Raw genomic sequence first — 12,251 nt, forward strand, 5'->3', positions numbered from 1 at the left:
TAAGTCAAACTTTTCCTGAGGTCATTGATATAATTTGCTCAAGAAGTGAGATTAGCTAAAAACAAAACCAAAACAAAACACCCCAAAAATCATTTGAACTTAATACGTAAAGAGTTATGAGAGCCTGGCAGAGTAATCCTGTGTCTTTGCTACGCAGATCCGTATCAATATTTGCCTCAGTAATCAAAACAGTGTACACTGGCCACATATGGCCTGGGAATGTTTTTACTGACTTGGGCAGAAATTAAAATATGTATTTGGAAACCTCTGGATAGTTCATGAGCTCTAGAGTTTGCTGCGGTCCTCACTATGCCTTATTACCACTTCCCTCATTTACGTTACCTGCCTGGCCCCTGAAAGTATTTGAATTTGGACCCCTGATCTAGATCAGTTTCTATCAGAGCAGTTTATCTCTACTTCTCTTCTCAGGATATTTTACATGCTTAAATGTCAGTCTCTTCTTGAAACCTCCTCACATCCCCAGCCGCAATTCATTTTTGTACCATAATTCAAGTAGTGACAAAAACATTTAACCAAAGTACCTGGATGAAGACTCTAATACATCCTTTTAGAACATTATAAAAGGTGTGATTTCGAGTGATATTATTGGGAATTTATTTTGTTGAGTTATAATTTACAATCACTGATATATCTTCACATACAACATCTTTTTGTTACTGAAGGCAATTTGATATTATTAGTCATTTGACCATACTGACGATATTATTTGGCATCTTCAAAAGATACTTTACTTTTTTCTAAACTTTTTAGATAATTTAACAATAAAAATCCGAAAAGAATTTTTCTTTATTATTGGGTTTTGGGATATTATAATTTTTTCTCCTGTTTTTTTTTTTTTATTTAAATTCAATTAGCCAACATATAGTACATCATTAGTTTTTGATGTAGTGTTCAATGATTTATTAGTTGCGTATAACACCCAGTGCTCATCACAGCTCATGCCCTCCTTAATGTTCATCTCCCAGATATTACAATTTCTAATCAATTCCACATGATGTCATAGCCATACTTTGTATCCTAATTTAAATATACTATTAAAAATTAGCTTAAAATGAAATTCATGTTAATTATAATGACTCTGTACAGTGTTGCAAATATTTTGTACTATTAATTTTAAAATTCACTGATACGTGTGGGGTGTCTGGGTGGCTCAGTCAGTTAAGTGTCTGCCTTCAGCTCAGGTTGTGATCCCAGGGTCCTGGGATTGAGCCCCATGTAGGGCTCCCTGCTCATCTGGGAGTCTGCTTCTCCCTCTCCTTCTGCCCCTCCCCCTTGCTCGTGTTTGCTCTCTCTCTAATAAATGAGTAAAAGATTTAAAAAAAAATAAAATAAAAATCACCAATTCATTTAAATACCTTAAAGATCTTTGACTATAACACAGTCACTATTCATGCTTTGTGTACAAGCTTAAATTTCAAATACAAACCTATATAAAGTTATTTTACAGACTAAAACTGTTCCATTGCATATTGGAAAAAAAAAAACCCTTAAGTAAATAAAACATTATTTAGATACAATATAGAATTAAGGAAAGTTTCTTTTTCAATCATTAAACTCAGATTCAGTTAAGCAAGACCCTGATAATGATAAAGTCAACTAGGCATTTCTGTTTTTATTTATATGTGTTTATTTTAAGTAATCTCTACACCCAACATGGGGCTCAAACTCATGACCTTGAGATCAAGTCACATGCTCCAAGATCTGAGACAGCCAGGCACCTCTCAAGTAGGCATTTCTATACTAAAGATGTTGAAAAAAGAGCTTCCTCATTTTAGATCTTTATAAAATGAAGCATTAAGAAAATTTCAACTCTAAGGTGGTAAAGGAGTGTCTAGGATCAAGCAATGTTTTCAAAGAGAAACAACAACCTTGCCTATGACCTCCCCCACTGTCTTATCTAAGAGTGCAGCTGCAATGAACTGATAAATGTTGACTCCAAACACTAGTTTCCAATTTTTCTTTTATGTTCAAAATACACATAGTTGTATTTTGACCAATGTGAAAGACTGAAACTGCCTAAAATATTTGATTAAAGAAACTAACTTTTTGAGATAGTTTTTGAGCAGGACCAACTTTCTGTATTATACAGAATCCATGTCACCTAAATACATTCACTTTAAAAATATACTCTAGTGATTCCCCCCCACCAAATATTTCATTTAAAGCCAGTTTTCCCGCTATAGACCCAACGATTTTGAAGTGGTCAGTGCCCAAGAAATAAGAAAAATTCATCCCTGGTTTCATTCATAATAATACATAAAGACATGACTCTTACCCAAACACACACGGCCAGTTCCATCCAACGTAAGGCCTTCGGGGCACTCACAATGAAAAGATCCTTTGCTATTGACACAGCGTCCATTTGGACAAACACCAGGAAATACCTCACACTCGTTAACGTCTGCAGGGAAATAAAGTGAGCAGAGGGATAAAGATGTTAGAAATAGAAAAAGCAAGTGTAGTCTTCCCATATAGCATATTCAATCTGTAATACAATGTGGATTATTACTTGAGTCGAACAGAAATATTCCACAACGCAACCACTGGGTTTCCTAGGTACCAGCTATGAAAATGACCACAGCCTTGCCCATCCATTAAAGAGCCCACATGCTCCTTCCCCAGCTGTTTTGTGCCTGTATGCCTAATGATGGCCCCATGAAAAAAAAATTTTTTTTAATGTTTTATTTATTTGACAGAGAGAGACACAGCGAGAGAGGGAACACAAGCCCGGGGAGTGGGAGAGGGAGAAGCAGGCTTCCTATGCAGCAGGAAGCATGATGCGGGGCTTGATCCCAGGACCCTGGGACCATGACCTGAGCCGAAGGCAGATGCTTAATGACTGAGCCACCCAGGCGCCCCGTCCTGATGCAAAATTACCCAACAGCATAAAAAAGGAGAAATGGGGAACTCTGAGCTGTCTTCCGAGAGTATTATTCTAAAGCATTTGTTGGTTACACTGAGTATTTTTACTGCAATTTCAAGGCTTTTAAAAATGATAAATATCTCCAAAGTGAATGTTCATTTTCCCTACTGCTCTAAAGACTTACAGTACCATCCAAGTATACACTCACCTTCACAAGAAACACCTTTAATCCTGGCAAACCCTCTTGGGCAAGCTGTATCTATGAGAACAAGAGGACATATTTTTACTTCATTGTAAAAGAAAATATAACTGTTTTAAGTTCAAGAAACAGTACAGTGGAATCTAAGTTGAACTGACTAGAAACCACAAGCTGGGGTCTTAGAGCCCCAGGACTCTGCGTGCTCTCCATTCAATTCAGGATGGCACATGATATGCTGTGCTAACTCCCGTCAGGGTTGACCCATATGGAGATTCTCAGTTTTCCTACCATTCACTTCTGCTTTCACGATGTCAGCCGAATTACAAGTAAGCTTTACTTACTTACATATAAGTTTAAAGGAAAGAGACATCACATTCTATTTGGACATGTGCAAACAAGGACACTGGAGGATACTGACAGTCACCCAGCAGCTAAATTCCAGAAATTCCCTTTCTCATCTAAAATGCTCAGATCTGCTTACAGTAAAAGGATAAACCAAATACATATTTCAACAAGTGAATAAATTTCACCAGAGAAGACATTTCAGGGAGGGTAACGATCTTACAGTCTTCGTCACTCCAGAAATACATAGGGAAACAGGTGCCCGCCTAGCGGAAGGAACAGCTTTTCAGTGAGAAGCCCAGAAGGAGCTCCTGGGCAGGCTCCTACCTAGTTCACACCGTTCGCAGGGGCTCCCCCAGGCAGCTCCGAGTGTGGCGCAGCATTCCGATTTCAGCGTAGCTCCATTAATGTTCACCTCACAGCGGTTGTCCTGGATGTTGAGCCAACACGTCCCTTTCAGGCTGTCTGAAGAGGAATAGGGAGGGATGGGGAGCTCTCATCTCTGAAGAGAATATAATTCACTCTTGTACAACAAAGGCAATTCTTACAGTATTTAACAAAAGCATTATTTTAACAATGTTTTAATGTATATTCTTTAAGCATATTTATGTGTACATGTATTTTAAATACAGTATATTACATACATGTAAATAAATAATCATACCATGTACATCTCACAGGACATGATATCTAATACAATGATGATAAATGCTTTGATACTTAAGATTTTACCAAGTAAAATTCCTTAAATCATTTCCTTTTCTTGTAGTGCCCCACCAAATACACCACACATAATTTATGTCCTATTACAGAGAAACCAGCATTTCTCTAACTGAAGATAATTATTTGATGAATAATTTACCAAAAAATCGACAAGATGAAGAAAAGAAACATCACCTATAAAACCACCACTAAGACACACCAGGGCTAGTGAGCGACAGATTTTCTTTCAGGTGTTTGCCTTTACATGATGTATGCGTGAGTTTGTCCCTAGTTCAGAAAGGAATACATGCTTATGATAAACTGTGTGAAGAAATGGGAGAGATAATAATAAAAGGATGTATGCCTAATCAAAGAACATTTTGATTCCTACAGAAAAAAAGAATATTTTCTTAATAATGCTAAGACATTATTTGCCTTTTTCACTCTCATTTTTTCACAAGTGCACATATAATAGAGTTTTCCAGAAGCTACACAACATGAAATAAAATTGTCATTCTGTTAAAAAAAAAAAAAAAGGATGTGTATCCAACCACCTAGCGCTAACTACTTGTACATCTTGGTCTGTCTCCATATCACATGTAAGTTAGGATCCCCCTTCTGTGAACGACCGCTGCATAGAGGGCTTTTGGAACGGTCACAAGGCATGCAGTCCAAGTGGACAGGGCCAGTACAAGTCAGGTAAAAGAAATCATACCCAAAGTTCTCCTTGCAGTACTGTGGCTCCCAGTTCAGGGTGCATAACATTACCGAGGCTCCCGTCAAAACTCAGGTTCACAAGTGCACAGGTGTGCGGCCCGGGAGCCTACATTTGACAGACTCCTCAGGTGAATGCTATGCAGGTGGTATGTACAACAGCTTGACGAAAAACTTAACAGCGTATTGTGGCTCACAGCCTTGGAGCACAATAAAGAGAAAGTATCTTCCTATAGTATTTACCTTAAAATTCACTTAATAATATGGGAAAGTTTCACTGCCAATTTTGGCAGTAAACACAAAGCATAAGGGGAAACAGAGAAAGAGAATTACAGTGAAATCGGCAGCACCAGGAAGGAAGAAGCTGTGGTTTCTCATTCCCTCCTGGACACGAGCAGGTAGGAGGAAGTGCCCTGCAGCCAAGGCCTCCGGGACAGAGGCCAGAACAAGACAACAGCGTCCCTAATTGGGCACACACACACAAAAACAATGGGGCAAAGCCATGGAGAAGATCTGGATGCTCACTTTGCTTTCTTCTGCTTTGAGATTCAGTTTGGGTGAAAACAGGTGCAAATGAAAAAGATTTTCTCATCAGACCATTTTTTTTCCTTTTTTTTTTTTTTTTAAAGATCCTTTATTTATTTGACAGAGAGAGACACAGCGAGAGAGGGAACACAAGCAGGGGGAGTGGGAGAGGGAGAAGCAGGCTTCCCGCGGAGCAGGGAGCCTGACGCGGGGCTCGATCCCAGGACCCTGGGATCATGACCTGAGCCGAAGGCAGATGCTTAACGACTGAGCCACCCAGGCACCCCTCATCAGACCATTTTTATCAGGTCTCAAATTACAGGCTTTTTATAGGCTTTTCACATGTTTGTTTACTTACTTGTTAAAATAGCCTCTAAGGTATGGATAATTTGCAGATGAGAAAATGGAGGCCCCTGGAGGTCAACTAGTCTACCCAAGGTCACCCAGCTAGTCCAGTGTCCCCATCACACATCAAAGCTGCATATTCTGATTTCAGAGCCTCCACTTTGTAACATCATGCTTCTTCTGGCTGGTATGGTACCAACACTTAAAAGTTACAAAACGCACTGATCCACATGCACATATATATTCATCTCTCTCGCTCTGATTGTTTTTCTGTGTGTATACAGACACACACACATCAGATGTAGTGATATAGCTGTGTGGTCAGGGGCTGGTTAAGAACTCTGAAAAAAATAAAGCAGGCTAAGCAGTCTTGATTGGAAAAAGACTATTCTTATCTAGGGTAGTCAGAGAAGTTCTCACTTACAGTGTGACCTCTGAGTGAAGGCTGTAGGGTGGCAAATATCGAGAAAACAAAGATAAGACAGAGGCTACAGTAATAATCAAGAAGAGAAATATTGGGGGCTTGGATTGGGGGGCAGTGGTGGTGAGAAGCGATTGCAATATGCATAAATGTCAAGTACAATCAACAGGAATTGCTCATGGATTCAATGTGGTGTTTGAAAGAAAGGCATCAAAGATGACTCCAAGGATTTGGGGGCTGCTGATTGGAAAAATGGAATTTCCATTTGCCAAGACAGAAACTATTCTGGGAGACACAGGTTCAAGCCAAAAGATGGAAATTGTTGTTTTGGCCATGCTAAATTTGAAGTATCCACTGGACATCCAAATGGAGATAGTGTGCAGACAGTCGGAAATACAAGTCTGGAATCAGTGGGGAGGTGTAGGAATGACAGATACATTTGAGGGTCAATGTAGAGGCCATCTAAGCGTGAGTGTAGACAGAGAAGCCAAGAGGTTCAGGGCTGACCAGGGAGACACCTCAAGCTGGAGGGCAGGAGGATATGGAAGACATAACAAAGGAAACCGAGAAAAAGGGGCCAGAAAAGTGAAAAGAGAAGACCAGAAATGGAAAACTTCTTGAGAAGGGGTGAGTGAAAAGCACCGCTAACAGTGAAGATAAGAAAGAAGGAAGAACCACCGTATTGACATCATGGAGGCTACTGTCCTTGTCATGGCCATGGAATCTGAGGACAGCATGCACACCCAAGACAAAGATGAGGGAAACTGGTCTGGATTACAGGGAGCCATTGGATGTTGAGCAATGTTATGCAGGAAAGATTAATCAAAGGTACTATTCTATTATATTTAATAATTTTCAACCAAAATACAATAGTCTTTGTATTTTATAGAACAGTTTAAGATTAATTTATATTTAGGGAGTTTACACAATATATTCTGAATCTCTAAACATTCTAAGTGTCTATCTAGTTCCTATAGGCTCTAACTTAATTTTGAATTAGTAATCACACTGGGGAATTTTTATTCAGTTCTTAATATAGACGCTTGGCTCCTAGGAAAGGGCAGTTTGCAGGCTGATCACCAATTAGAGCCACTGTCAGTCCTATTAAAAATTTTTGTAGTTTTTCCTGCGTATGTTTTACGATCTATTTCTTCTTTAAAGCTAGAATTCTGTTTCCAGTGAAAAAAAGATAAAATGATGTCTAAAGATTTTATTTATTATTTGACAGAGAGAGACAGCGGGAGAGGAAACACAAGCAGGGGGAGTGGCAGAGGGAGAAGCAGGCTTCCCGCCGAGCAGGGAGCCCGATGCGGGGCTCGATCCCAGGACCCCGGGATCATGACCTGAGCTGAAGGCAGACTGTTAATGACTGAGCCACCCAGGCACCCCCAGAATGATGTCTAAAATTTTAAAATATTAAGTAAATTTCTTTCTGAGCAGCTCTAGGCTGGGATATTCAAATTTGATCACAACCAATAAAAACTCATAACACACGGCTGAGAAAAATACGGTGGTGTTTAGTTGCCCAACATAATGACCTGGTAGTAAAAAGTATCTGTTCTTTTTTCGTTAATACAAGATAAAAGACCAAAATAATAAGTCTTTAGGATGAAGCAAAAACTAAGATACCTCTGATGCCCAAGTGGCATATAGGTTTAATTTTCTGAGACATTAATTGACATTAATTGACAATTAATTGACATTAATTAATGCTGAGTTCATTTCCTTTGCACAATAAAATGACTCTATCTCAGTTGGCAATTGCGGCCTAGCAAAAATATTTTTGCCTCACCTGATCCAACCTCTGCCCTTCCCCCAGTGGAATTTTATAAGAAAAAAAGTAATGCCCCAGGCAGATGGCAGTCTATTTCCTAATATGGAGAGCTGAGCAAGGCTCAAATTTCACCAGCTGCACCTCACTGAGAGATGAGGAGCTGGCATTTTCAAAGGGCTGGTTTTCATTGATAAGTTTGTACCTGGTCATTTCCCTTCATGTAACAAACAGGTCCTCTACCATCCAGCTAAACACTGTTCGCATCAGATGTTATACCGAAAACACATTTGTCTTGAGCAAACATGAAACTGAAAATTCATACTGGATAACAAACAAAAACTGCCAATTTATCTGGCACTGTGTAAAACTAAAATACCTTTGTATCTGGAAATACAGATTGAGTTTACTTTAAAGGTGGATACCAGCTAATCGTATGAACTGTCCTGATCCTGGCCAATGGAGCCCCAGACATGAGAGGCAGAACAAAATGAGTGGTCCAGGTCTTGTCTTTGCATGTGCTGAATTGCTTACAGCAATAGATCAGACCATCTTCTACATGTCCTACCATTATTATCACAACCTGACCTTAAATGTTTTCAGACATATAAAGAGATGTCAGTCCGGGAGTTTTAGAATCTTTCCAAAAGCAAGAAAACAGTTCTCTTTTCTTCCTTGGGCCCATACATTTATGACTGATGGGTGAAATGAAAAAATAATAAACTCTGTCTATTTGTTTAAAGTTTAAAATCCTCAAATTCTTGTGCTGTTAACGAGTCCAAACTCTATCACATTTTTGCTTTGAAGCTTGTCATAAAAAGTATGCAGCAGGGATTTGATTGTATCGGTACCTAAGGCATTCCCAGGGCAGCAAACATAAGTATGTGTGTGGCATGCAAATGCTCATAACTTACAGCATAATCTGTCTACTCATATGAAAGGAACGCTTCTTAGAAGCTAACAACATTCAAGAGCCTGCCTGTTTATGCTATCATGTTTTACTCCTATCTCGATAATGAGAGTAAACAACTAAAGCAACTCCTAATTACTAGCTTCCTGTGATCATGTTCTGTTTTCATGCACGGTAAGGCCTGCGGTCTCCGCTTAGGTTGGCAGTGAAACTCAAACACCAGCGCCATGCATGAATCTTACCAATACAGATCAATCCTGTTGAGCTGAGTTTGCTGCCAGGAGAACATTCACAATTGAAAGATCCAAGGTTGTTCCTGCAGGCCCCATTGACACATGGGTTGCTTTCACATTCATTTATATCTACAATCCAGAAGGAAAAGATTCTGTTAGAACTGCCATGTGTTCTGGAAAATATTATTCCAACAAGCCATGCTATGCCAGAATGTCTGGTAAACTTGGCTCTTGCAATTTTAATATGGATCTATGAGGCACAAAGTGAATGGGGAATGGAGACGTTGAAGTTTACAGCGTGGATACACACAGACATGGCTAGGGGCTCAGGAGGACTATAGGAATCAGCCCAATATTGCGAAAGGGGTTAGTGTGTTACTCGTCACTATTTCACTACAACTTTACATAAATTGGATTGATTTCCCCCACAATAAGATATAATTGCCCTGTGGGAAATCTGAATTCTGAATATGTGGAAAGCAACATATATATTCCCGGGTACAATATGCTGTGCACAAACAAAGGTTGACTGTTTCTGTCATCTGTGGATCTGGGAGGTTTTAGAAGAAATATAAAGCCTGTATTAGAGACAATATATCACAATGCTGGCTTTCATTCCAAACTCCTGGTTACAAGTCAGGAAATCAGGGATGAAGCTTTAATACTGAGTAGAGCATTCTCTTCCAGGCCCCTCTACCTGCCTCTCTCCTCAGCCTGTTCACATTCAGATGCATGGTATAGAGAGTCTGTTAAAGCACAATTGATTTTGGTAAAATAGAAAAAGAGAAAAAACTTTCAAGTGCTTAAAACAGACCTTTACTATCATTAATTTGCTTTGAGTCCTTAATCAAATTAGACCACATAATCTAAACAATTGCTATTGGGGGTCAGAAGTAACCAGAGCACACCCATGTTCTCAAGCGGTAACTAAAGCAAATCTCAAACCAACAGAATTAGTTTAACAGGAGTTAATTAAAAATAAATACAGGCTTCAGTCCACGTAATAGAACCAGTATCCAGAACTGACTCTCAGTATAAATTCAACCACTCAATTTAAAGAAGGGATGCACAGATTTCTCTTTGTACTTGGTTAACTATGTGAAACAGGTCAGCATACCTCAAGACATTTTTTGTTGCTGCTGAACACAAGGTTTCTGTGCTCACCACAGCACTTTTTTCTAAACACCTCTTTGAATTAAATATCAAATACTATATTGAGGAAAACATGAAAATAACTAAAAGGCTGCAATGCTTACTCCTGAACATCTCAAGTAAAATATAAACCAAACTGGTCTTGAAAAGGCAGGGCTCACTACTGATTTGCAAGTCTGTGGACTTGAAATGCAAATTTAAAAATCAATATGGAAAACAGGTTTGTACTTTGTTTGCTACTTCAAAATTACTAAAGTAGTACACAGGTACTAATTTAATTCTTGAAGCAGAAATTGAGGAAACGTGAATGCATCTTTTTTTCTTCAGGTTTTTTGTACCAAGAAATCCTCCTAAAGGAAAAATACAAGAGCAGGTTTTATAAATACAGCACGGATTTGGAAAGAAAACATCTATTCCAGAGTACTGAAATTCTTTTAGTAAAAATACAATGTAAAAAGGGAATCAGATGGCCAAAAAAAAAAAAAAAGAGGAGATAACTAATCTGAGGACAAATTATATATAACTCACCTATTAATTTCATTTGTAAGAAGCTCTCCAAAGAGCAAAATGTCAGTATCATATATTTCTAAATTCCTATTCTAAATTAAGCAGTTATGAACTCCAAAACTATAAACACATGCAATGACAGCTACAAATATCAACTGTTTAATTTTTCTTTAAATACAATGTTTTTATGTTACAAATGTCATGGAACCAGGAATTGAAACAGTTCACTGTACATTCCTGGAAATAAACTTCAAAGCACATCTGGTTTACATTTAACTAGTTATGTCACTGGAAACACAATCTAAACCACAGTGCTTGCTGTAAAAATGTTAACTTTCACAGACTCACAGAGCTTAAATAAAAAAAAGTAAAATAAATTTTTTGTAACTTCAGTCTGAAACATCAGAGGATCTTTATTACTGCTATTTATTATATATTTAAAATAGCCTGTTGAAAACATAAATGACAAGCAAAATTAGTGACTGTAGTAAATATATACAGAGAAAGCTAGAGTCTCCAGTGAATCTGCTAATAATTCCCTGCCTCGTCTTTGGAAATTAGTTTAGAAACAACAGAAAAAAAGAGAAGTGCTTCGGGCAGACACATTTACTGTGTGAATGCAATGGCAGAAATAAGAAGACCCAAGGGAAAAAGAGATTCGTGGCCTTCAAGTCTTGTTTTGTTTTTTTTTAAACCACTTAATAAAATGCAAATGACTTAGCAGTGGGAAGAAAGTGAGAAATAAGTTATTTGGTTAGGTTTCTCACAATAAATCATTTTTATTTCCACCAATGTCATAAGGCCAGAGCCAAAATAGTTCTCTGTCATTTCTCTTTTATTTACATAACATGAACTTCTTTCTTAGGAATGACAGATATATATTTCACATTAAAGAAAAGGCTTAGCTTTATCAGGAACAATTATCCACTGGACAAAAATAAAGGGCACTCATCCTAACCAACTCTGTTGCCTGATTTGGTATTAATGTCCCTCATGTGTATGTAATCATCCAACATTCTATTATAAACATCATTCGCTCCTATTCTTCAATTGTTCCTATGGGCAGGTGAGTCCCTGCCTTTGATTTATGTTTTGGTATTTGGGCTCTTAGTACCCTTCAACTCCATTTTACCTGTTAAAATGGTGGGAATATGCCATAAATATCACTGACAATTAAGCATACAAACAGAACTTGGACCAAACCGATTCAAAGACAGTTTAGTTTTCCCCATCATGTGCTTCTCTCACAAAAGCACCAAAGAGTATTGTGACTGTGGACAGGGAAATGAGTTCATCAGCTTCCCAGGTAAACCAAGAAGGTGTCCTAAGGTGCTCCTGCTTTCAGTGCTTCTTGATATTTAACAGAAGCTTATCCTCAAAAACACAATAGATAAAACTGATAAAGGGCAGTGGGAAGGAAGTGCAGAAAGTCAGGAATAAAGAAAAAAAAAAACACAACCCTTGAAATCCCTTCTCCCATCCTCCAGAAAAATGTATGGAGGATATATGGCTGAATATTTATTTTACCAAGTATGTGTCTCAGAGC

General features: G+C 38.3%; 1 protein-coding gene across 1 annotated transcript in view; it reads right to left on the reverse strand.

Annotated features, from left to right (window-relative positions):
* Positions 1–12,251, reverse strand: part of FBN2 (fibrillin 2) — a 262,634-nt gene that overhangs the window by 76,777 nt on the left and 173,606 nt on the right. Inside the window, exons 20-23 of the mRNA XM_027606724.2 lie at positions 9,056–9,175; positions 3,753–3,890; positions 3,093–3,143; positions 2,297–2,422 (exon numbers count right to left, since the gene is read on the reverse strand). Coding sequence (XP_027462525.2) covers positions 2,297–2,422; positions 3,093–3,143; positions 3,753–3,890; positions 9,056–9,175 — 435 coding nt within the window. The remainder of the gene's footprint in view (positions 1–2,296; positions 2,423–3,092; positions 3,144–3,752; positions 3,891–9,055; positions 9,176–12,251) is intronic.

Source organism: Zalophus californianus, chromosome 5 (genome assembly GCF_009762305.2).
Source record: "Zalophus californianus isolate mZalCal1 chromosome 5, mZalCal1.pri.v2, whole genome shotgun sequence".
NCBI classification, from domain to species: domain Eukaryota; kingdom Metazoa; phylum Chordata; class Mammalia; order Carnivora; family Otariidae; genus Zalophus; species Zalophus californianus.